The 26,066-nt window shown below is 56.4% G+C and overlaps 1 protein-coding gene across 1 annotated transcript; it reads left to right on the top strand.

The window, feature by feature from the left end:
- Positions 1 to 17,667: 17,667 nt before the first annotated feature.
- On the top strand, positions 17,668 to 23,713 carry LOC308045240 (G-protein coupled receptor 83-like; the record flags this gene model as incomplete). Its single annotated transcript, XM_080352410.1, has 4 exons — positions 17,668 to 18,051; positions 18,679 to 18,804; positions 19,893 to 20,026; positions 23,119 to 23,713. The coding sequence occupies 4 exons, from the start codon at positions 17,668 to 17,670 to the stop codon at positions 23,711 to 23,713; spliced, it is 1,239 nt and encodes a 412-aa protein (XP_080208536.1).
- Positions 23,714 to 26,066: the final 2,353 nt, after the last annotated feature.

Genomic DNA, 26,066 nt, shown 5'->3' with positions numbered 1-26,066 from the left:
ACTTGGAGCTAATAAGCGAGATGAGTTTAAAATAACATTCATCAAAGGGAAGAGCTTGTTGGTTGCTAATTTATGAGGGAGAGTCACTGCCCTCCTGCTGTAGGCTGATAATCTGGGACTGACTCACTGACTAAAATTGTTTAAACCATCATATTTCTGAAGTATTACATTTCAGATCAAGGCTTAAAGGGCCAGGAGTGTAACTAGCTGCCACCCTTACACGTGTCACCATCCGTCTTGAGGCAACACCGGCAGCAGGAGGGACGTCAACAGGCTCTGGCTGTTGGAGGTGCCTCTCCGTTGTTCCGTGTAACCGCAGGTTCCTCTGTGTTCCCGTGGAAGCCACGTACTTTGGGAAGAGGCACTACACATCGGAGCCTGTTTGCCGTGTGTCCCCGCTGCGCCATCGGCCGTGTCCCCAGCGCCGCCGGCAGCGGGGCCAGGTGAGTGCCATGGTTCAAATGCAGGCAGACTGGATTAAAGAAGCCAAAGAACCAACAGAAAAGAATTTTTCTTCAAGTCTCAGTTTTCTGCAAATTGCTCAACAAAACCTAAAGCATCTGAAAATGACACCAAAACTACTAGGAATTATGTATTTGGGTTTCTTGATAGCTTGGGAATGGGAGCCTTCTGCAACCCAGTTCTGCTATTAATAATGCTGTTCTAACCTTCAGCTCTTCAAGTGTAAAAACCCTTTCATGTCTGGAACGCTCCCCCTGCCCCCGTCACGGCTGCAGCAGCGCGCCGGTGCCCGCCCGGGCAGAGCCTCGGTAGTCGTGCTCAGCCTTCACAGGCCGTCAATCAGTGAACATTGGTTTTGGGGCAGAGGGGTTTTTTGGTGGTAAAGTCACACCTCAGGCTACAGGAAAACTCCTCAGTGGACACATTTCTTAGAAAGCTAAACACATACCCAAAAGAGCAGGAAAAATGCAGTAGAGAAATAAAATCCCCTTCAAAATGAGAGAGAAACAGAAAAGTTAAGTGTCTTGGCTGTACAGTGACACGATTTTCACCTGTCTCAAGTCTCAGTAAAATCTGAGGCATTAGTAACAGGACTGTGTGTCCCCTGGGCCGCTGCGCTGCCTGTGCTTGGTCGGATTCGAGGGGCACAGCATCCTGCGCGTGTGGCAACGACAGCCACCTTCCGTGCCGCGGGTTTTCACAGCCCCTGCACGGGCCGGGCTGTCAGAGCTGCGGAGGCAGCTGTCCTGACCCCTTCCCGGGACGCGGCCGTGGCGACGCGGGTGCCCGTCAGCCGGACAGGCGTTCCCAGGACACGCGGCGCTACCCAAGGGTGCCCAGGGGCGGCTGCGCAGGCCGCGCGGCTCGTGCCGTGCCGGGTGCCGTCGGCTCCTGCACTGGCACCCGGGCTGGTGGCAGCTGGAACCCGCCCGCTGCTCCGGCGTGTCAGACGTGCCACTCGGCAAAAGCAAACGCAGCTGGGGGAGCCCCCGGGAACCTGAGGTACCTTGTGGTTCCCCGGCCCAGGCAGCCGCGGTGGGTACGAAAAGGTGCTGTGGGGCGAAACAGAAGGTGCCAGCACAGCGTGGTGCGGGTCTCTGAGCTGGCTGCCCAAAAAAGGGTGCCTGGCACTCGGGGTGCTGAGGGGAGAGATGTGACCTTTGACCTCTTACACGCTGATACCAATTCACCCTCTTTACCCTCAACAAATCACTCCTTACCATAAAATGAGGTTAATGATAACGATTTCTCTGCTTCCTGGGAGGGCTGGGTATGAATTAACATTTGCCAAATAACATGAGACGTGAAAGACATGATATTAACGTGGAATAAATTGCTGTAGAGGAAATGCAGTTTTAAAATTGTTGGGATCCCAGGAGTGAAAGAGCTGGGCATGATGGGTCTGGGCTCAGGAACATGAGTGAGCCTCAAAAAGACCAGGAGTTGCTGTGGTGTGGACAGAACGCCTGCACGGGTGCAGCGAGACCGCGGGCTCTGAGAGCAGGGTGCTGGTTTTCTGCAGAGCATGGAAGTGTTAATTGTTTCAATGGAAATGGAGAGGAGACCCCAAGTTAATGACAAGGATCCTGGTGGGGCTGGTTGGTTGTAGTGTTTGCTTTGCATTGGCAAGTTAACATTGAACGTCAGGATGTGAAGATAAAGGCTCGTAGCAGCAGACAAAAGTGATCTTCCTTTATCCCCGCACCAGCACTGGAGTGGGGCAGATAAATGAGGAATTCATACTGCTGGACTGGATTCTGTGTTAGTCAATAATTCCAAAGTAGTTCTTGAATTAGTCTGTTACTAATAATCTATTTTCACCATAATTGGGAGGACAAGAAGTTCTGGCAGGCGGTGCGTGAGACATACAGGAGAAAATGATTTAAACAGAGCCAAAAATACCGCCATACTGGAGCCGTGAGTCAGACCCTGACCTTTCGAATGAGAACCACAGGGACTGAGCTCATGTGGATGGGATCCCAGGGATCCAGGTGAGAGTAACGGGACAGCTCAGCATGGCTGGCTTCGCATGGGGGCACTGGGGGTGCCTCAGGGGGCTGGGGACAGCAGCACTGCCCTTCAGACGGGTCTGTGTCCCCTGTGGCCTTCCCAAAGGGAAGGATCGCCCCATGCTGTTGAGCTCCAGGGTTAGGTGGTGGTGCTCCCGATCAGCTCCTTGTAAAGATGTGCATCCCCTGCTTAATGGCATCATAAACAGTAACAAATTACAGCTGCTTCTTGATTAGCATTTTAAAAGCCCTTGAAGCTTGTATCGACTCACATTTTCCCAGGAAAGAGGACTACTATAAGCTCACTTTTGAAACCCACAATTCTTTGTGAAATGATGCGACTGCAAGAGACAGGATTTCGAGGAGAAGGTGCCTGCTTGGCCGTGCGAGCGGCTCTGCAGGGATGGAGGGTGCCGTGGAAGCTCCGTCTCCAGGGTTTTAAAATGCTGGGCTGCTTCTGCACCCTGGACGGGCTGGGGCAGGTACCGGCCGCCCCAGTGCTGCTCAGAGGCTGCTCGGGAGCCACCGGTGCCCCCGACACCCCTGTATGAGCCACCGGTGCCCCTGACACCCCCCCCACGGAGCAGCACAGGCAGTCCCGGAGCTGTCCCCGTGTCACAGGGGACCGGCCAGCGGTCGGGTGGCACCGCGGGAGCACCGGCAGCAGGTGAAGCCTGGGGATGCTGAGAGCAGAACCCGCCGGGAGCCTGGGAGGGAATGCCGGGGGGACAGCAGCTCTGATGTGCGGCTGATCTGAGTTAGGAGTGCTCGTCCCCAGCCCTGCAGAGGCAGAGAGGAGCAATGAGCAGAGATCCCTGGGATCCTCTTCACATGCCGTCCCCAGGGCTCTTTCGAGGAAGCTGCAGCAGCAGGTGCACAGGGAGCACCCAGTGACACCCCTGTCCATGAGGGGGTGTCTCCTGCTGGCCTCGGGCAGCCCTGGCTGCCCAGGGCTGAGAGCTTTGGTGCCTTGTGCCCATGGCCAGAGCTGCGGACCCTGCGGGGGTTTCTCATCACCTTGCCTTCCTGCCTCCCAGGGAGCCGGCACAAAGCCTGTGCGCGCAAACCCATACGGACAGCTGCCAGCAGAAATGTTTGTCTGCATTCATTCTCTGTTAATAAAAATAAGTCTTTTTCTAAGGTCAGAGGCAGAGGAGTTGTCGTGTCACATCCTGCTCCTTACGCCTCCACAGAAACCCTTCCCTTTCCAAGCGCAAAGCGGAGCAGCGCCGGGGTCTCTGCAATAACTTAGCTCCACTCGCTGTCTGGCTTCGTCACATCAGTGCCCGCAGCCCCAGTGCAGTGACACAGTGACATGAGGGTCTGGGTGATCCTCTTTGCTTCGGTGCCCCTGAGGCTGCGGGGACAGTGCCTGTGCACCTTGGCACCGCCTGCGGGGTCTGATCAGGGGCTGGTCAGTGGAAGGAATAATTAGAAATCTGTCTCAATCTTTGGCTCCCAAGCCCAGCGTCACTTTCGCTTCGCTCTGTGGGTGTTTGACTGTGGATGTTTCATGGGATTATGGGCACAATTTTCTCCCTCCCAAGAACAAATTACTCAGCCAGATGAAATGAGCAAAAGATCCTGGTTTTGCTGATTCATAAGGAAACAATTTCCCTTCTATTTTAGCACCAGAACAGCAGGAAACTGCAGGGCGGTTTGCCAGAGGGGCATAGAAAATGAGAATTGGTACAGATAATCCAGCATTTCCTGGGTGTCTGGTCATCCCTTCACACTCTGAAAATCTGTGAGTAGGTTCATACTGCACAATATGGGGTAGAATGAAGTTCATCCTCATCTTTATAAGCTTCAGCACCAGAGGAGCTCAAATAAAGCTGCCAGAGCTCAGCGGAGTCTGATTCACATCGCTGGGCAGTGGTACCTGGTTTATATCGCTGGGCAGGGGTACCTGGTTTATATCGCTGGGCAGGGGTACCTGGTTTATATCGCTGGGCAGGGGTACCTGATGGATTCTCATCGCAGGGCAGTGGTACCTGATGGATTCTCATCGCTGGGCAGTGGTCCCTGAGGGAAGCACATCCCGTGGTGCTCCCAGCTGTGCTGGGTTTGTGCAGGAGCTGTTGGTATTTAATGACCATTCCCCACAGAGTTTCTGCCTGGCAAAGGGACAGATCTGAGGAATCTCCCTCTGAGCAGCTTTCCTGTCTCCGCAGCCCCGGGGGCTGTGGAAGGGCAGAGCCTGGCGTGTCTGCGGGCAGAACGCGGGGACAGCGAGTCCTCGGCTGCAGGGACCCGGGGCTGGGGGTGCTTGGGGGTCTGGGGGTGCTGGGTGTGTGTCCCTGGATTCCTCCAGTTCAGCACCTGCACCTCATGAGCAGCTCTGGGCTCCACAGCGGGGCAGCCATCTGCAGTCCCTGCATCTTGGAGCACTTTAGAGTTTCTGTAGGAGTTTAGGCTTCACTTTGCAATGGAAAGCCTTATTTGCTACCCGTAGAAGTATAATTGCCTGTTCCTGTCTGCTTCTCGAAGCCATGAAGCAGTTTCTCCCTCCTGTGACACCTCTCTCCTCTGACGCTGGTGAGGCTGTTGCACGGCTCTTGATTCTCCCAGCGCAGCTCCAGTGCTGCGAGAACCCGGCGGCGCCAGAAACTGCCGCTCTTGTCTCTGCTGGCTCTGCTCATTGTCCCAGAAAATGACCAGCAATGCCCAGAAAGATATGTTGAATGAGAACTGAATCAGAGCTCATGAAACTCATCCCTTCCCGTTCCCGCAGCATGGGAGGGGGCACCCGGAGCTGCTCCGTGTGTCTGCAGCCTCGGGCTACGAACAGCGGCAGCTCCTGTGAGCCTGTTCGGTTCGCGAGAAGCAGGGGAAAGACTCTCTAAACAGGGCGAGGTTTTTGTGTTTGCTTTTTTGCTCTGAGAATGAAGCAGGCTCTGAGCTGCTTCTGCACCAAACGGCGCCAAAACGCCTTTTTCCATGGTCTGTGCCCGCGGTTCTCCGGGCTCCGTGTGCCGGGCAGAGCCGCGGTGCCGGGCAGAGCCGCTGTGCGGGGCAGAGCCGCTGTGCGGGGCAGAGCCGCGGTGCCGGTCAGAGCCGCTGTGCGGGGCAGAGCCGCGGTGCGGGTCAGAGCCGCGGTGCCGGGCAGAGCCGCGGTGCGGGGCAGAGCCGCTGTGCGGGGCAGAGCCGCGGTGCGGGCAGAGCCGCGGTGCGGGTCAGAGCCGCGGTGCCGGTCAGAGCCGCGGTGCCGGGCAGAGCCGCTGTGCGGGGCAGAGCCGCGGTGCGGGGCAGAGCCGCGGTGCCGGGCAGAGCCGCGGTGCGGGTCAGAGCCGCTGTGCGGGGCAGAGCCGCGGTGCGGGGCGGAGCCGCGGTGCGGGTCAGAGCCGCGGTGCCGGGGCAGAGTCGCGGTGCCGGGCAGAGCCGCGGTGCGGGGCAGAGCCGCGGTGCCGGGCAGAGCCGCGGTGCCGGGCAGAGCCGCGGTGCCGGGCAGAGCCGCGGTGCGGGGCAGAGCCGCTGTGCCAGGCGGAGCCGCGGTGCGGAGCGGAGCCGCGGTGCCGGGCGGAGCCGCGGTGCGGGGCGGAGCCGCGGTGCCGGGGCAGAGCCGCGGTGCGGGTCAGAGCCGCGGTGCCGGGCGGAGCCGCGGTGCCGGGCGGAGCCGCGGTGCGGGGCGGAGCCGCCGCCCTGCCATCTCCCGCCCCGGGGCCGCCCTGCTGTGCGGGCGGAGCGTCGCGGCGACGGGCGATAACACGGGCAGCAGGGAGCTATGGGGAGAGGAGTTACTCAGACACCGTGAAAAGAGCAAAATGGAAGACAGCTACTGTCGAACTGAACCAGCTAGGAAAAAAATCCATATAATTCTGTGTTGGTATTTCTTCTCTCTGTGCTGATCTCACTTCAGCACTGAAGTAACCTGGGAACAGAGCTGTGGATTTAACAATTTCTTGCAATCCATTGCCTACAGCCCTAAAAGACAAAGTTTCAGAAAATATCCTACTTTCTAGCACCCTTTAAAGGAAAAGATATATGGTGTGCAATCTTGAAGGCATCTTGATGAATACACAGATTAGCTCATCTGCAGTCAGCTGCATTTTTTATTTTTGAGGTCACAGTCCTCAATGCCTGTGTGATTCTTAGTGCTAAGAGAGGGTTAAAGCAACGCGTGTGCTCAGATGCAGGAAAACAAGAGCAGGGGCACCGGGCTGTGTGGCTGCAGCCTGGCAGAGGGACCTCGCTGCCTGAGGCCTCGTCCCTTGCCGCGGCACCGGGCGGCCCTGTGCACCGCTTCCACCGCTTCATTGCGGTCCCCACTGGAGCAGAACGCGCCGGCTGGCACCAACGGGAGCTGTGGGGGTACAGCTGCCTCGAAACCACCCCAGCTGCAGCAAATCTCTTCTGACAACGAGCTTCTTGCAGGGGGGGGAGCTGTCAGATTATTAGCACTTAAACTGCAAGCAAAGCGGAATATCAGCCTGTCCCTGTGCAGAGCTCCTGTGCAACTGTCACGGCCGTTTCTGTACCTGCTCCTCTTCCCAGGTACACAAATGTTGTTAGCTGAATTGGAACGGGCTTAGACTGCAAAAACGAGCAGATGGCATCAGTCCTGCCATGTACCTCTGCCCTTACACAAGGTCTCCAGTGCTGACAATGCCTGTTCTCGTCTCAGAAGGATTTCAGGGCTCAGGTCCACAAGCCTGGCTGGCCTAAGCAGCCGTCCTTCCATCGCAGCAAGTCACATCAGTGACCAGGTCACTGACCTGCACTGCCACTTTTCACTGAGATTATACCCTGTTGATTAGCACAAATGAGCTCAACAGAAAGGGAAAAATCTCTCCCCAGGCCCAGCACTTGGCAATAAATTTTCTGTGCTCAAAGGAAATGCCTCTCTCTTCAGTTTAAAGTGCTCATATCCTCAAGCTAACAAAGAGAGGTCCCTGGATTCCTCCTCTGCAGCCATTCATTTGCCTCTGGCTTTTTTGTTTGCCAAGGTAATCAGTGAAATGGAAAACACAGAGCATTAATGTGCAATTAAATGCCAGGCACTCTGTAGTCACAGAAACCAGGTCTGAAAGAGACGGCCAGCTGATCCCGCGCTGCCGGGCGCGGGCGCCGCCGTCCGCAGAGGAGCGAGGGGACCTCCGGCCCAGCTTCCCTGGCCGAGACACCGGCCAGGGCGGGAAAAAGGCTAGAAGAAAAACGGGTAGGGTCTGAGTTCCAAATTGGATTAGCCCCAAATACATAAATTAATCCATCACCCAGTGCAATTAAGCATCGCTGACATGAGCAGCGGGTTGCCAGGGAGGCTGGTGAACAGTTGGGGCAGGTTTTCCAGCGGTCTCGGGGCCGAGGAGGACGGCGTTAACCCCACCGAAGGCTTTGCACTCCTGCTCCGTGTTTCTCCTGGAAAACGGCAGCAGCGTGCCACCGCTCTGTGGTTTTGCTCATGCAGATCCCTGCCGCACGCGGGCTCCTGCTCTCGGCCCTTGGACCCTTTGCAGCTGCGTGTCTCACGTGTTGGGGTCGGTGTCTGCGCGGGGTGTGTGTGGGGGTGGGCAGCCCCGTGACCCCCTCCCCAAGCCCAGTTCCTCCGCCCTGTCCCAGGCGCTTTCCCGGACACGCGTGCGTGGGCAGGAGCAGACCTGCCGGGCCATTAGTGCCTCCTCTCCTCAGCAAACACATCCAGTGCAAGACGGGGTTTCATAATTTTTGCTCTGACATCTGGGAAGGGGAACCCCACAGCACTGCGATTTAGGTCAGTCCTTTGAGCTAGGAAGTCGAGCAGAAGCAGGAAATCAGCATTCCTGAAATCCAGCAGTGAAACAGGTATTGAGGGCTCGTAACTTTGCACCGTGTGACTGTTTCCATTTGAGTCAGTTGTACAACATATTGCGGACAAAAGAGCCAAAGCTTGCACATGTAATATGTTTTGCCCAGTAATTGAAGCCTTCCGAGTGGACGCTGGCTGTGTTCTACAGCCATACGCTAGGTGGGTGGTTTGTGTGTTTATTTCTTGCCTGGATTGTTTAGGATTCTTAAAGTAAGGAAAGAAATGGAAAATTACTACCTTGTCCACAGTTATTACAGAAATCTAAGTCTCTAAGCGGCTCTGGAAATGTTTTGGTATCGTTTGATGCCAGGTCCACAGATCAGGGCTCTTATTGAGCTCCTTGGAGCTGAGATCTTGGGGCTGAGTCTCCTCCAGCACAGCGTTTCCATAGGGCACGGCAGCCGGGCTGCTGGGCTGCTCGGGGGTGCGGAGCTGCGCACCTTCGTGCCCAACACCGTCGTATGTTTCCAGCACCTGAGGGCCAACCCTTGGGAAAGTCCCAGCAAATGGGGCTTGGCACAATGCTGGAAAATGCTCCTCGTGACTTCAGGTCAGCTCAGTCCCGGCTCTGGTGCCGCAGCGTTTCCCCTGGGGAGCTCTCCCCTCCGGGCCCGCAGCGTGTCCCTGTGTCCCCCGCACAGGCGGTGGGTCCCGGGGCAGTTGGGCTGCCCGGTCCCTGCTGTCCCGCAGCACCGAGGGACCTTGTGTCCCTGGGGACCCGAAGTGGCTCACCGGGGTGTCCTCCTGGTCCGTGGTGCCTCCTTCAAGCAAGGAGCTTTTTTCTCTAGAACGGTGTCTGGACTTCTCTTCCAGTCGATCCCATTTCTCCACATGTGTATTAATCCTATTTTTCAGGCTGCTTGGAAGGGAAGTTGGATCTAAAGTAACCAGAATTGGCCGTGGAGCCCGTTTTGAGAAAGGATGCCACATTCACTCTTTTCTGTTCCCTCGGTGGTTAGGCAGGTTTAACTCATAAATTAAAAAGCACGATAATCAGTAATTTTGTATTTGAGCTCTTCACACCTCCTGGGGAAGCGCCAGTTGGAGTACGCTCTTCAGATTTCATTAGCATAATTTCATAACCTCTTTTGACTGAATTAGCTGAAAACTAAAGATAAACCACTTCAGAGTGAGAGAGACTGTGGAAACGCACCTCTTTCCTGATGGCTTCGCTCCCGTGTCTGTTTGCACACTCAGAGGGACGCCCTGGCCAAGCGCTGCACGCGCTGTCCCAGCTCTGCAGAGGCTCCGGCCCCGCACGCCCGGCTGTCCCGCTGGACACGCTGCGGCCGCGGGGGCACGGCCGCGGGCAGAGCCGGGCGCTGCGGGGCACGGCGCTGGTGCTCAGCCAGCTGGTGTCCCGCCGGAGGTGGGGACAATGCAGGAGCCCTGTCCCCGCCGCCCGGGTGAGCGCTCCCCAGAGCTCCGCAGCGCGGGGTTTCTGACCTGACGCCACGGTGAGGTCCCCAAACCAAGGGGCTGGGGGTGACTGGGACCCAGCTGGAGTGTGGAAGGAGCTGCAGCTTCTCCGCACGACCGCCCTTTGCTGGCTTATGCGGATTTTGGCTTTGTCACCTCTCTTCCTGTGGTCAGAGCCGCACAAAGGGACAGAGTTTTGAAGTAATTGTATATTTTACCAGTACTTTCTGAGTCTCATCTTCCTCTGTTCCTTCCTTCTCTTGATATGTGAGTCATCCCAGCAAACCTACCATGCCTTTAAAATTAATCAGGCCATTAAAGGGGAGAGAGGTGATGAGCCATTATGTAAAAGCCAGGAAAATGTACAGCAAGTGCCAAGGTGCTACCCAAGATTTCCTCACCTTGTCAGATGCATCCGAACCTCCGGCTTTGCCTCCTTTGCCCATGACGGTAACAAGTCGTATGTACCTCATGCCCCGAATGCCTTACCCTTTCCACTTGTCGTCAGGTCACTTTTACTAGCAACGAGTTTCCTGTTTGGTTGGTTTGTGTTTCTATCCTGTCCTCACACGGAGCGTGAGGAAGAATAAAGCAGAACCTCGAAGGAGAAATGGTGCTCGGGCTGTCAGGGCTGTGGCTCCTGCAGCCCCGAGCCGGGCACAGCGCTCTCCAGGGCACGCGGCCCCGTGTCCCCGCGCTGGGGCTGTCCCGGGGGACACCGGTGGCCAGGCTGGGGGCGCAGGGAGGGGCCGGCCCTGTGCCGCTGTCACCTGCTGGTTCCTCGTACCGCGGTGGGGACGGCACGGCCGGCCGGCAGGAGCTGAGCCCGGTCGGGGCCATTCTGGGCCATCTCGAGGAGAAAAACAGGAAGCGGGAAAACGAAAACTCAAGGCTGAAGATGCAGACCCCAACACCCATCAGCTCAGGGAGAGGACAGACTAACAATGTCATATCACTTTTCTTTGTTCTGTCATCCAGGCCTTTCAGCTGAAAATTCAAGGACTATCAAATCCATTTTAAAGCCCTTCTTTTCCAGCCACTCTGAAGTTCCATTATTAGTAGCTATTACGTACTTGCCATTTGTATTTTGAATAATAAAGTCTAAATTGTAACTGTCCACAGAAAATCAAATGCAATTGCTATCGCATTGCTGCTCTTTTCTTATTTCTCCTTTTGAAGCCCATTTTGTAACTTACTCCTCCAACCACTTGCTTATGATGAGTGTAAGTGCTATTTAAAATATATGCTAATGGCAGACTAATCTGAAATAACGTGTTTGAAAGCACTATTCCTGTTTAGAGGGGCAGCTGATGCCAGATCACACCCTGACGCTGGGGAAATTGTGCCTCGGTGCTGCTGGAAGGTCCGTTTGCACTTCCCAGCTCCTGCCACCTGAACCGTATTTTGATTTAACACAGCAGAAGAATGTAAACCGTGGCTGTAGTTTCTGTTTCAGATGTGAGATGCCGGCGGTTTGGCTGCGTGATGTGTGTCCCGGGTGAGGAAAGCCGCGGCCGAGCAGGCGGGCCAGGGGAGGCTGGTTAGTGCGAGCCCCGCGAGCGAGCCAGGTGGGACACTGAGCCGGGGGAAGCGGCTGCTGAAGCTCTTGCCCCGCAGGTCACAATCGTCAGTTCCACCGCGGCCGCGCTGCCCCGGCAAACCCGGGCGCTGTGCAGGTGTGAGTCTGAGCAGCGAGAAGGGGCGAGGGACCCCGCGCTGCCCGCCCGCGCACACCGAACGGGCACGGCAACAGACATCGCAGGCTCCAGCTCTGCCTTGTGTGCCTTAAAATCTGGTGGTGACAGTAGACATGGATATTTGAGAGCAAAAGGAGCTCTTGCAGCTCTAAATTATGAAGCCTCCGCTGCCTGTGTATCTGCAGCGTTATTAATTCATCTGTCTAGAGGGCATCCAGCCCTCCAGGAGACAACAAGACCTTCTGACATTCAACAGTAAGACACAAGAAGGAAAGGTACTGAATGTCTTTAATATCTCCAGCCTGTGAAGTCTCCTCAGAGACAGGCAGGTAACTTGAATTTTGCCCAAGAAAAAGAGGCAGAAAACTCAAAGTAATTTTGTGCCTCAACACAGCCGTACCTGCTCCTAAAGCGTTTTCCGAGAGGTAAAAAGTCAGGCGAGCGGCATTTGGACACTTGTCTAAGGAAAGGGAAAGCACAGGAGCGACAGGTCCGCAGCGCGTGCGGGACAGCAGCGGCGGCTGCGGGGCAGCGTCGGCGCCGGTTCAACCACCGGCACCACGGGAACGGTAAAACAAACGCATGGCACGTTTCACTGCTATGAATTCAGCTAAAATGGCGTGATTTCAGTCAAGTGCTTTGAACCATGCCTTTGGAAACGTGGCTGGCAATGATTTCAGTCTTTGCTTGGATTTCAGGTTGCAAACAGAGATGTTCAGTTCATCTGCAGCAGCACCCAGACCCGTTTTAATTCTCCAACCAGTGGGTGCTGAAGTGTTTCGAGAGGTTCTAGCACACACCTGTCATTAAATAATTTGCACCTGGAGAAAGATTACGTGCCTGGGATTTTGCTGGAGGTTTGATTAGACTGAACTCATACCTTTACTCTTTGAATGTACTTGCAGTTATACAGCTGGTAATAATTTGTGCCAGGCAAGAAAAATGTGAGAGGACAAAGAAATGACTTCAGATGCACGGGAATCTCACACTCATGATGAGAGCGACTTCGGGGGAAAAAACAGCAGATGCATCTTGTTGTGATGGTAATAAATGCACAGCATGGCCTTTCTACAGCCCTCAGGCAAGAAAACAGCATGGCAAGTACAAGACTTCATTCTGCTGCTGCTGAGAGCAACTGGAGTTGTTCCACAACCTTGAACTGGAGCAGCTTTGAGACCCCGGGAAGCAATAAATACAACATTTTGAGCAAAGAACTGATTCTCTGGAAACACACACATCATATGTATACATATATATATATCTTTCCTCCCACGGAGGGAATTCCTATCTCTGTCTACACTCTCTTTTTCTCCTGTTTACTAGGAAGATCTTCACTGGTTTCTCAAAAGGCCTCTGGCTGATGTGGTGCAAACTGGGATGCTCCGTCTGTTCCATGGCAAACACACCCAAACTGGGAAAACAGTGAAAATGTTTAAGTTCTCCTGACCGTTTCCTGCCTTGGCAGCGGCCTCGAACGCGCTGGAGCACCGCGGCCAGGACAGGTGGTCCCGGCAAGACGTGACGTGGCCCGTGAGCCACCTGCACCTCGGGTGACACGTCCTGGGGTACCAGGCAAGAAAGGGACAGTGGGAACGGGGCCACAGGAGGGAGCAGGAGATCCCAGAGGAGACTGGAACTGGGCCGAATGCAGAACCATCCTTCTTTGTTTTTAGGGTAGGTGTGAGTGACACAGCCTGCAAAATGAGAAGACAATAATCTCCAGTGTAAAAAAGTGTCTTCTAATGTCTGTCTGAAATATAAATTGTCTTTTGTGATTTTTTTTTTTTTTTTATTCTCACATTTCTGTGTCAGCATCTGTCAAGAGGAATCCAGACGTGGGAAAAACACTTACTCAGAACAGTCTACCAGTGCTGAAAATCCACTAAGAGCCTCATGTCAGAAATTCAGGCTTGGGGATTTTTGCAAGGTTTGGTTTTGTCCATTAGTTAATGGCGGGCGTCTGCAGACACGGCTGCTCTGGACTAGTGCTGGTGCTTTCACTCCAGCCGGCAACGGGGACCACGCAGCCGCTCGCTCATCCTCTCGCCCCCCGCCGTGGGATGAAGAGGTGGGAAGGGCCTGGTCTGGCACCCGCAGTGCGGCAGCTCTGCTGGGCTCGGCTCCTCAGCACTTGCCGCGTCCTCGCCGGGCGCCGCAGGTGCCGCAGCTCCGCCCGGCCCTGCCCGAGGACTCGTGCCCAGCCCAGGGCAACCAGCACCAGATCCCATCGCGCTCACTGGGCTTCGCCGCGAGCTTTTCAACACTGCCCATCAGAAAAGTGGCATGGGCACCAACTTTCCACGCCAGCTGGTCTGGGAGTGAGTGTGGGGAGGGGATCAGACCGTCATCCTCGGCATCAGCTCATGTGTGTTCTGGCAACCCACGTGGAAGGAAAAAGGAAAAACAAGATATTATTCCAGCTGATATTATTCTATTCCTGTTAATGACTTTTCAGACCAGCCAAGTCTCTTGGGAGAAAAGCATCCTGTTCCTTTTCCAGAACAACTTACAAACAGCTTGTCTTCAAAAGGAACAGTGACAATTTTCACTACAAGCATCAAGCACTCTATCTGCTGCTTCTTATACTTCTAAAATGAAAGAATAACATGAAATTTGTAAGCAGCTCTTTGCTAAAATGCCACAGAGGAACAGAGGAGTTACGATTCCTACAAAGGTATCTCTGCTGGGAACTTCTGCCTCTGGTCCCCTCCTGTAGTACGCACAAAGTATATGCAAAGCTGTGGCACAGCAATAAATCCAAAACAGTCACTAACCCGTGCCGTTGCCTTCCCATCAAATGTGTACAGCCCGGAGCCAAGCCGTGTTCCCTGGAGCGGCGGTGGGTGCGAGCGGCCGTGCCCCGCGGCGGGGGGAGCGGGGAACCGCCGCCACGGGCGGGGGCAGCGTAGAGGGGCGCACCCGCGGCGCGTCCCGCGCGGGGCCGTATCCCCGGGCACGTTCCGCGGGGCCGTGTCCCCGCCCGGCAGCGCCGCCCTCGCCACCTCCGGGGGGAACACGCGGGGGGGACAGCGGGCGCCCTCGGAGCTTTTTTGTGAATGGAGCGGTGGCCGCCCCCGGGCCCCGCCCCGCCCGCGGATTGGCGGGTCCGCACCCGCCCGGCCGCACGTGCGGGGTTCGGTACCGGAGCCGGAGCCGCCGCCCCGCGGAGCCGAGGATGCGCTGCTGGCGGCGCCGAGTGCCGGGGGCCAGTGCTGACCGGTAAGTGCTGGGGCCCGAGTGCCGGGGCGTAAGTGCCGGGGGGCGAGTGCTGGCGGGGCCGAGTGCCGGGGGGCGAGTGCTGGGGGGGCAATTGCCGGGGGACGAGTGCCGGGGGCCGAGCGCCGCGGGGCCGCGTTCTCCCGGGGCTTTGCTGGAAACCGCGGGTAACCGGTGCCTGCAGCGTGCGTGCCCTCGGGTGGGGATTCACCTGGTTCCGTGGGCGGAACGCGGGTCTCTGCTCAGGGTTCAAACCGCCGGGCAGGCCGGGGCTGCAAAGGTGTCTTTAAATTTGTTAGAGTGGGAGGTTGATGTTTCTGCATGGGAAGAAGTCACTGCGGGGCAGCTGGGGTGTTCAGCCAGCCCGCGTGAACCAGGGGCTGGAGGAGCTGGGAGAAGTTGTCCCGAGGTGGCACTTGCTCTCTGGTCCCTCAGATTCAATCAGGTTGTAAAAACTGGAAGCTAAACTCTCGTACTGCATGGAACCAGAGCATTTCAACTCATCGGGATAACCTGGGTTTAAACCCACACTTCCTCAGAGAACAGGAGCGTCCTCTCTGCTGCACCTGTGGTCTTGTCCGAGGCAGCAGCCAGTGCTGGGAGCTTCAGCAGTTACTGAAAACGATGTTTGACTGGGTACAGAGAGATCTGAGGAGAAATTCCGTGCTAGAAAATCAGGTTATAGCTGCACCATCTCGAGCTCTTCCTTTCTCCTGGGGCGTTTGTTCCTAGTGCCTGCCCTGGGCAGAACAAGGTTCGGCCGTGCCGTGGGTCACATTAGGAGACCGACCCAGCTGAAAACACTGTTTGTTTAATTTTCAGATGGATCAGCTTTTTGATTTGATTGCGCAGGGACCTGGACACAGACACGAGAAATGGCTGTGTGTAGTGAGGGAGAAGGGACGTCCACGTTTAAGGCCATTGTTCTCTTATCACTGTGAGCTACTCCAGGGTGCGAGTCCGGCAGGTAGTCCTTGAGAAATGGGCTTCTCAATCACATGGGCACTTGAGAAAACCTCTTTGGCTGTTTAAAATGGAATAATCTGTGCAAGGTTTCTTCTTGCCACATACCGGTGTGAAGCACAGGGGCTGCAGATCTGATTTGACCTGAGCTTTATAGCAGTTTCTTGAAACTCAGCCTTATCTCATGGGAGCAAAGACAAGTTTCCACCTGAGAACCTAATGTAAATTGATGCAGGGAAGACAACAGGTGGTTTCATGCTACAGCATCCTCTCTCAAGCCATGGTGGCATTTCAGCGTAGTGTGAATATTCCAGCTGTGCTTGTTCAAAGATCAAAGTGGTTCAGCTGGAGCTGTCTAAAATCACATTTCTTTATCACACACGCGCTGTGCTGCCGCTGCAGCTCGGTGCCGCTTCCTCCACTGCCTCAGGAGCTGCTGTGCCTCAGGGTAGACCTGAGACAACAGGAGGTGCGGAGTCCTCTGCGCCTTGCGCACGGGGGATGCACTCGCAGGGCTGGGGAGGTGCAGAGTCCTCTGCGCCTTGCCCACAGGGGATGCACTCGCAGGGCTGGGGAGGTGCAGAGTCCTCTGCGCCTTGCGCACAGGGGATGCACTCGCAGGGCTGGGGAGGTGCAGAGTCCTCTGCGCCTTGCGCACAGGGGATGCACTCGCAGGGCTGGGGAGGTGCGGAGTCCTCTGCGCCTTGCCCACGGGGGATGCACTCGCAGGGCTGCCTGGGCCTCGGGGCCGTCTGCGCTTCCTCCCGGCAGCCCCGAGGGATGTGGTTCTGGAGCCTCTTTGGAGCGGCACCTTCTTGTAGGTCCTCCCACACTCCCCAGAGCAAGCAGCCAAGCCAAAGGGGATTGTCCTATGGAAATGTATGGGTACAAACACGCGCAGTCACTGCACCCCGTGCCCATCAGAAAACAGCCGATCTCTGACTCTTGCCGGAGGGTGTTTGCAGCCGAGGCCACACTGTGAGTGGGCAGCACGTTGGTTTGGGGTCTGCTGGGTGGGAGGCGTCAGGAAGCCGTTCAGCGCTTTGAAAGCTGGTTATTGATCCCTCGCACAGCGTGAGGTCCATCGATCTGTGCACACAGCGTGGGGCTTGCCGGGAATGGCACGTACCAAAGAAACCAGCCACCCTCTTGGAGAGCTGACAGAGCTTCTAAATGGCTTTCTCCTGCCTCATGTAGCAGGTCTGTAAATACCAGTGTGTGGAGTTAGTAGGTTCCACCTAACATCAGTAGATCAACGCAATATAGAGTCACCAGAAATACCTACAAATGGACGTAGGTAGAGGTGAGGAAGCTGATACTTTTGTCTCTGGGGAATGGTTCTTGTGTATCCAGCGCTGCGTGGGGGTTTGTTCGTACGTGGTGTCAGTGGCTCCTCTGAGTTCGTGCCTCCACCGCTGTCTCGCTTTTTGCAGGAAAGGCTGTTTCGTCACTGGAGCTGAACCACTGGAAGCAGAATTCAGTTGTTGTTTGGAGAAGAAAATATGAGAGAGACTGAAGTCAACCAGCTTCTGATGTGATTTCTGGGTTCTGGATCGCTTTAGGATAACTGCTGGGGTGAGACGCAGGCAGAAGCTACCTGTGCTCCTACACCTGATCCCCAAGCGCTCTGCCTTTGCCTGTCAACAGAAAAGAACTGGGTATTTTGAAGTAGAGGATGAAAACCCCAGCAGCGCAGCTTTCTGAAACTTGGAGGGAAAATGGCCTCGGGTGAGAACAAAGAAGAAAATGCTGACGTGGGATTAAAACAACTTCAAACGCCACCTGAGGCTTTCCTGCCTTTGCTACATGTAACAACCAGTTCTTCTCTCCAGCCTGCCTGCGGAGCTGCGGCTCCTCCTGGTCTGTGAAGGGGCTGAGTGTGTGTGGTCCCAAACCAGCCCCTTCCCACCGTGCGGCTGGAACTGCTCCCCGTGCCGCCTCTGCCCCGGAGAGCCCATCGCATCCAGCTTCGCCACTTAACGTGTTTGCAATGGCAGCTGCATCCGCACCAGCCTCCTGGGGAGCCGGGCAGCTGGGGCTGCGGCCTCGCTCGCTGTGCCCGCCGGAGCCGTGGTCCCGGCAGCCCCGGGCTCGGTGAGCGCTGCGCGGGCCCGCCATGCCTCGCTGGCTGCTCCAGTCACACAGCTCGCAGGCCGTGGGGCTTCTGGAGGAGCTGGACCATTCCTCTTCCTTGGCCAAGCTCATGTCAGTCTACCAAGCAACCAACAGGACCACCTTCAACTGGACAGACAGCCGCATCGTTGAGTGGGAGAAGTTTGCTGAGCTGGCTAAATATGAGCCAGAATCCCAGAAACCAACAGTGAAAGCTCTCCTAATTGTGGCATACTCGGTGATCATCGTCATGTCTCTCTTTGGGAACACGCTGGTGTGCCATGTGGTGCTGAAGAACAAGAGGATGCACTCGGCCACCAGCCTTTTCATCGTCAACTTGGCCGTGTCTGACATTATGATCACGCTGCTCAACACGCCTTTCACGCTGGTAAGCGGCCGCTGTGCTGTCCGTTCCGCAGGAGGCAGTGTCCCCAGGAAGCTCTGCCGGGCGGTCACAGCCTCCTGCGCACGCTCTCCCGGGACTGAGGCGCGAACCCAGCACCACCAAGTCTAGCAGACAACCCTAAAGTGCCGCTCAGGAGCCTGTGCGCTCCCTTTGCTCCCTTAGACTCTGAAACTCCTCAAAGGCTCCAAAGTCTCTCCAGGCACATCACCAAACCACAGCAAGAGCTTCTTGGGGAATGCAGAATAAGTGCCTGGATTAGCTTGTACTTTTAACATACACGCTGGAGAGCACTAGAGAGTCACACTTAAAACGTAGTGGGTCAAGACAACTCAAATACCAGTCATACTTAGGTGGTTGGAAGAAAGTAGTCAAGCTTTTCAGAGGTGCAGGTTGGGTAAAGTCTTCCCTGAAAGCTCTCGGTCCACTTTTTCTGAAGATAGTTGTTAGTATAATCAAAAAGTTATTACTGCTGTTCACAAATGGTGTTTATATGAACAAGCCAGGAGGGCTGCAGCAGCACCCCTGATTTATCTGTGGGTTTTGACCTTGTAAGCGCTTATGTGAAGGTGTTTTCAAATCAAATGTAGCTCTTCTTTCATTGGGTTTCAGGTTCGGTTTGTGAACAGCACGTGGGTCTTTGGAAAGGCGATGTGCCACATCAGCCGCTTCGTGCAGTACTGCTCGCTCCACGTCTCCACGCTGACGCTGACGGCCATCGCCCTGGACAGGCACCAGGTACAGCACCGCCCGCCCGCCCTCGCAAGGCTCTTGCCAAGCCCCGCGCAGGCCCGGCCAAGCCAAGGTGGCTGCACCTTGGGCATTAACCCACACCCGGTGAGAGGGCTCTGGAGCTAAACTGAAAGACAACCCTTGCGTGTCAGAGTCAAAGGCCGGATGGACTTGTAGGGGGCAAATAACCAAGTGCAGCATCCCAGGTTTCACAGGACACTGCTAGACTGCCAGTGGAAAAGAGTGAGGATGCATCTTTCACATAGTTTTTAGAAGGCCAGGTCTAGCGTGGCCCCCAGGCATGGCCAGGCAGGCTGATCCCAGAGGCTTTGCCGTGCGTGGCTGGAGGGACCGCGGAGCCACCGCCGGAGCCGCGCGTTCCTCCAGCTGCACAGGGAGCTCTTCCGAGCTTTCGGGTCACCACCTAAAACACACAGAATACCAGTGCGGGCGTTCGCTGCGCCATCCCGCCCAGGACAGCTGGAGGTGGCAGCAACCCTCAGCTCGCTGTCTCAGGGCGGAAAAAGAAACTCTGACACTAAAGTCCTATGGTATAACTACGGAGCTGGTGCTGGAGCTGCGTAAAGGGGAGCGGCAGAGTAGGAAACCTGGGTTGAAAATACTGGGAGGCCAAATAGTATCATCTTCCAGACTCCCAGATTTTATAAGCTCTTTACCTTTTCATCTACCAAAGACAAAATCATAAAAGGTGAGTTAATGCCTCAAAAGAGAAGAGGTCTCAGCTTCGTAGGTTTAGCTGGAACAGGAGACATATCTTTATGTAATTGGTATAGAACAGACAAACATACCCGTAAGTGAAGAGACGTGTAGATGTCTTTTTGTTCTTACCTAATGGAACCCACAGTTTAAGGAAAATGGTCCTCACAGAACAACAGTTTATTTGAAAGCACCGCTGAGCAGACTGAACAGTCAAGGTTTCCCATTTTCCAGGTCACACTAATAGGCCATTTTCCTGATCGCTGCCATCATTTTCTGAGCAGCATTAGCTCGTGTCAGCAGTTCCCCCGCTGTGCGCCATGGGCAGGGACGCTGCTGTCGGCGGCACCGGCATTACCGTGCCGTCTCTGCTGCAGGTCATCCTGAACCCGCTGAAGCAGAGGATGTCGCTAGCGAAGGGGGCGCTGAGCATCGCTGTGATGTGGCTGCTGGCAGCCTGCTTCTCCCTGCCCCACGCCATCTACCAGAAGCTGTTCCAGTATCACTACAGGTGAGGTATTTCCCTCCTGAACTGTCCCGGTACCCCTGCAGCGCTGGGGCTGCCAAGGACAGAGTGGACCGGGGGAATTTGCGTGGGGGTGAAACCTCACTGCCCAGGGCAGACGCTTTGTCCCCAAGGGCTGTTTTCCCCTGAGGGCCCTTCCTTTCTTCCCGCTCGTGCTCGCTCAGAGCGGGTGAGGCAGGTCCAGCCAGCTTGCGCAGGCAGGGGAGAGAGAGACGGGGCTGCAGTTTGAAAAAGAACACAAAACTCGTGGTGTAACACGAGTTTAGCAAGACTGTACAGCACGAACAGGGAGGAGAGCACCGCCGTTGCGGGGCGGCAGGGGCATGAACCCAGGGCTGTAGGAGTTCATAGGCTGATTCACACCTCGCGTTCCACCCGTCTGGGTTTGTGAAATGGGACCAGCCTTCCTTGAAGCTTGAGGCTTGGGCTTGTGCCCAACTTGAACAAGAAAGGCAGCAGAGGAACCTCCACGTCCTCGCTGCAGCGAAGGGCGGAGCGGAGCGGCGCCGGGGCGGCGAGGCCGTGCGTGCGCTGCTGGTCCGCGGCGGCACGGAGCCCTGCGCGGCTGCACACAGCAGCGCCAGCTGTTAAAAGGAGATGAGGTGGGATTTCACAGCCACGTGAGGACTCTGGAGCCTCAGGAGACAGTGAAGTTTCTGATCTGGAGGGGAAAAAAAATAAAAAAAAGAGAGAAACAGAAGTGTGTGTTCCCCCCATTCCAGCTGGTCAGTGATGGCATTCCTTGCTGTCAGCGCAAAACAGAGAACCAGGATGGTCTGCCCTTGCAATCCTCTTTTCCTCCATGGTACCCAACCTGTTCTGGTCGTCTTGTCCCCACCAGCCTGTGGCATTGCTACGACTCCTCCTGGCTAGAAACCAGTCCATAATGCAGCACAGGGGGTGTTTTCTCATGGTGCGCCACGCTGCTGGTGCCACGTTTCACAGGAATGCCAGACTGGAGCCCAAAGGGATAATCTTACAGTGAACAGTGTTTTCAGCCTGAGAGCAGCGGCCCCAGGAGCTGGGTTAGGGGGCAGGAACGGGAAGGAGGAGAAAGATTTCTATCATAGATATTGAGGTTCTGCGTAAAGGACAAATATCTTTCTTCCCCCGGCACAGCCACTTCCCCCCCGTGAGCACGGCAGGGAGCGTCTGAATGGCTGCATGGGTTCTGTGTTGCTGTTCGTATGTGAGAGGGCACATGAGACGGGAGAGGAACGCGGGGCTCTGCTGCTCTTCCTTACGCGTGCCTGGGGTGATGTGACTGAGAGATTGCTCCGTGTGGGATACGATATCTGCAACTGCTCAGACCTTGTAAACAAAGTGCTGGGTTACTCCTGTACTTGCGTTGCCGCGCAGCTGTGCGCGGGTATTACTGAACAAATTGCTCATGAATGAACAAACGCTGCTATCTGTTTCGTGGCACCTGTCTCTGCTCATCCCTTGGCACGGCCAGAGGAAACCGAGCCCGGCATCGGCATGAGGCAGCCCAGCGATATAAGGACTTCCAGGACGCGCTATTTTCATCCCTGCTTTCCATTGAATAAAAATCGCAGCTGTAATAGAGCTGGTAATAGCTCCTGCGCGTCAGGGGCTGCTGAGGGAGCTGTTGTGGCGCTGGGGAGGGGAGGACACGGGCTCCGCCAGCACCAACCTCTGGCTGCAGTGGCCACGTCCACCGCTGGACCAGAATTTACCAAAATACAGCATCCTGACTGGTTGTGCTCTCAAACAGCCTCTTCCCTGAAATAATTGTGCTCTGCGCCCTTATTCCAAGGTGAGAGGGAAGGGGCAGTGACCGATTTTGGTTACCTTTGGGGTCACACTGCTGCCCACGCTCTTCAGATGTGTTTTTAGGCTCCAGCCGCACTGAAGCATCACCCTCACGTGGCCGCAGCCCTGACGCCCTCCAGAGCTCCCGGCTGAACGTGCCGCTGCCCCCGTCGCTGCTGCTCTTCCCCCGTGGCTTTGCTCCTTGGCTGTGGCGGGTCTGATGCCGCTGCGGTGTCACCCTGGTGCTGCGCTGCAGTGTCACCTTGCTTGCTCCCCTGCCAGCTCTCCAGTTCCTTGGGCAGGTCCCATCTGGCACGCAGGGGCTGACCTTGCTGTGCCATCGGCCAGACGGGTCCTGGGGAGGAAACGGTCAGGACCGGGGTTCAGAAAGGATGATGCCCGTCCGCCTCAGGTCCCCTCTGTAGCAGCATCTCCAGGTCCCGGTGGCCGCGGTCACACGCTCCGCTCCCGCGCCCCGTGTTGTCCCCCCGGCAGCCGCACAGCCCTGCACGCAGCCCCCGTGCGCAAGCCATCTTCTGTTTGTGGCACAAAATCCAGCTCCGGAGGTCAAAAACAGGATATTAAAGATATTAATCAATACTGCAACAAATAGTGCAGCTTGATGGAGACTAAAATCTGTGCTGAATACAAATGAGAAGAGGACAAAAGTGGAGGAGAAAGGGCAAAATGGAATGACAGAAGGAGAGGAAAAAAAGGAAAGAAAAGGATAAAACATCCACCAGAAATCAAGGTGCGAGTGCTCCTTTCTCCCAGTGTTCCATCGCATACAGTCATCCACTGCGGGGTGCGCAGGGGACACGTGGCTCTGCAGAGGTGCCGGCAGCCAGCAGGTGTGAGCCTGGATCCACAGGCTTGAACGTGACAGGTCATCAAAATGTGGTTAAAATAAACGATCACATATAGTTAAACTTGGTTCTTTTGTTAGCTAACCATCAGAAGTTAAATTGTCAGGCTTAAGTTAAACTTGAGTTAAGTGACTAGGTTTTCTAATCATCACGCCTGTTTTAAGATGTAGAAATAAGAGTTTAAAAAATGGTCTCCTGAAGCCCTGATGGGAGCAGGATGGCGGGTGGGGAGGATGGAGAGCTGCCTCCCCATGGCCCCAGCAGCCCCGTCCCCTTCCACCCAGGCTCTGACGTCCCAGCTCCGCAGCAGTTCCTGCTCCTGCCGAGGCGTCAGGTGCCCGCGCGGGGCGCGGAAGCCCCGCTGTGGTTTGCCAGGTTAGCAGCACCCGTTTGCACAGCAACGGCCACACACTCTGTATGTATTTGTTTGTTTTCAAGGGAAGCCACCGTCCGGAGTTTGTGCCTCCCCGATTTTCCTGAGCCCACAGAGCTGGTCTGGAAGTATCTGGACCTGTCAACCTTTCTCCTCCTCTACCTCCTGCCTCTGCTGATCATCACTGTCACCTACACGCGCCTGGCCAAGAAGCTGTGGCTCCGCAACGCCATCGGAGATGTCACCACGCAGCAGTACATCACCCACCACAGGAACAAGAAGAAGAGCATCAAGATGCTGATGCTGGTGGTGGTGGTCTTTGCCGTCTGCTGGTTCCCTCTCAACTGCTACGTGGTGCTCATCTCCAGCCTCGGCATCAAGACCAAGAACGCCCTCTATTTTGCCCTGCACTGGTTCGCCATGAGCAGCACCTGCTACAACCCGTTCATCTACTGCTGGCTGAACGAGAGCTTCCGCGCGGAGCTCAAGTCGCTGCTCTGCATGTGCCAGAAGGCGCCCCGGGCGGAGGGCAAGGCGCTGGCGCCCGCGGTGCCGTTGTGCCGGCAGGCCTGGCTGCAGCAGCCCGGGGGCCCGCAGGGGCCTGTCCCCGAGCGCCTGTGCCCGCCCGGGGCCGCCCGCACGGCCAACACCGACCTGTGAGCCGGGGGCCTCGGGTGAGTTCGCTGCACTCACTGGACAGCAAAGGGCGTCCCCTGCCCCTCCTGCGGAATTGCTGCTGCGGCTCTGGGGTCTCGCTGCTGCCTTGTCCCACAGCAGCATCCCCCGCGCCGGGTGTGGGCAGTGGAGCCCCCAGCCCTCCCCGTGAGCCCACGGCTGCTCAGGAGCGGGGACACGCGCAGGGGACGCGGGTGGCCGCAGACCTGGGGATCTGCTGTCGGGGCTTCCCACCCGATGACAGGGACCCAGGTTTCCGCCATTGCTCGCGCTGTCCCCAGCCACGGGCCCCTCCCGGAGCTCGTGACGTGCCGCAGCGCGGGGCTCTGCCGCGCCGCAGGACCCGCTCCGCCCGTCTGGACACCCAGGCTGACTCCAGCCGTACAGGCTCTCGCCAGATGTTACACCGAAGCCTCCCCCGGCAGCGAGGGTCGGCCCGTAGCAATTTCCCCCTCGCTCCGTCTGTCCCAGCTGGTCCCCACGCCGCTCCAGAGGAGGGGGCGCTCACCGGGCATCGGCACAGCAGCCTCAGGTGGCACTTGGGTGGATAAATCCAGTCCATTGAGAATTTCTTTTTGTTTCTGTGATAAATACATTTGTTCAGGAAATAAACCTACCCTGGCACTAAACAAAAGGCTGCAAAAATTGTCATCAGAGCTGTAGCATTCACTAATGGGAGAATGAAATCATCCTCCAAATTACTATTTGCTATAAAAGAGTTTCATTTAAACAACAGAATTGACTCAGACTGAGAAGGTTTTCTTTACAGTCCTGGGAAAACGAATGTAATGCAGCTGCGCTGGGGAGGCAGGTCAAAAAGAGCCACAGAGCGAAGGAAAGATGTAGTGCCTGGGAGAGGAAAAGAAAGAAAAAGACAGGGAGAAGAGGCAATAGACGCAGAAAGAACCCAGGAGTGCTACAGCGGCCGGGCACTGGGGAGCAGGACCTGGCCTGGCCACGATGCCCCTTCTCCATCACACCACCCTCTTGAGAACACACCGAGACCACGGGGCCAGACTTCTCAGCGTCCTGGTGAGCTTGAGCAGCACGGAGACAAAAGAGGGGAAAATGATGATTACTCACCTGTCCGTCCAGACAGTGGGTTCAATAGTCATAAGTCCTTTGTGGGAATAAAGCGCTGTGTGTTCTGAGCTCCAACGGGCCCTGGTTAATCCTTCGGACCTCGGTGCTGGTGGCGGGTACGTGCTCGGTGGTGACAGCGGGGCTGCAGCTGGGGTGGCCACACTCTGCTCCTCAGGCCTGAAATTCCTAGGGACACACTGTACTCCCAGCAAGAAAACCCCAAACAGACTGCTTTGGGTAGGGAGCGTGCAGCGTTGGTGCAGCCTCACCTGGAGCACCGTGCTGTTCTGGGCCCGCGACTTCAGAAGGGGTGAAAGTCCCGGAATGTGTCCCCAAGAGAGCAAAGCAGCTGGTGAGGGGCTGGAAGGAACGTCCTGCGAGGGGCGGCTGGGGACACTGGGCTGGTCTAGTTGGTGACCCCTGGGTGATGGTTTTCAGCAGTTTGGGAGTCGGGGATGCTCCTGCTCTGCCCTGGGACTGAGCTGCTGCCTTGGGAGGAAACGGGGGGACCTGGGTGGCTGGTGGGGACCATGATGTGCTCCCACCACCTTCCAGGGGAGGGTCAGTCAGAGAAAGAGGGGAATCTAAGCATTGACTGTTTTTTCCCCATTTGTACAGTGAGAAGGAACTGGAGAGAAGGGGGGTGGTCACTTCCAGGTGACCCCGCTTGGCCACGTCCCTGCACCCTGGGGATTCACCGCAGCACCTGCACAAGGGGAGCAGAGCAGAGCAAAGCAGGGCAGGGCGAGCAGAGCAGAGCAGGGCAGAGCAGGGCGAGTAGAGCGAGCAGAGCAGGGCGAGCAGAGCAGAGCGAGCAGAGCAGAGCAGAGCAGGGCAGGACGAGCAGAGCAGAGCAGGGCAGGACGAGCAGAGCAGAGCAGGGCAGGACGAGCAGAGCAGAGCAGAGCAGAGCAGAGCAGAGCGAGCAGAGCAGAGCAGAGCAGGGCGAGCAGAGCAGAACAGAGCAGGGCGAGCAGAGCAGAACAGAGCAGAGCAGGGCGAGCAGAGCAGAGCGAGCAGAGCAGAGCAGAGCGAGCAGAGCAGAGCAGAACAGAGCAGGACGAGCAGAGCAGGGCGAGCAGAGCAGGGCAGGGCGAGCAGAGCAGAGCGAGCAGAGCAGAGCAGAGCAGAGCAGAGCAGAGCAGGGCGAGCAGAGCAGAGCAGGGCGAGCAGAGCAGAGCAGAGCAGGGCGAGCAGAGCAGAACAGAGCAGGACGAGCAGAGCAGAGCAGAGCAGAGCAGAGCAGAGCGAGCAG

The sequence above is a fragment of the Nesoenas mayeri genome (assembly GCF_963082525.1).
Source record: "Nesoenas mayeri genome assembly, chromosome: 13".
Classification (NCBI taxonomy): Eukaryota; Metazoa; Chordata; class Aves; order Columbiformes; family Columbidae; genus Nesoenas; species Nesoenas mayeri.
Note: the sequence above shows the minus strand (reverse complement) of the source record. Positions and strands in the feature narration are given on the sequence as shown.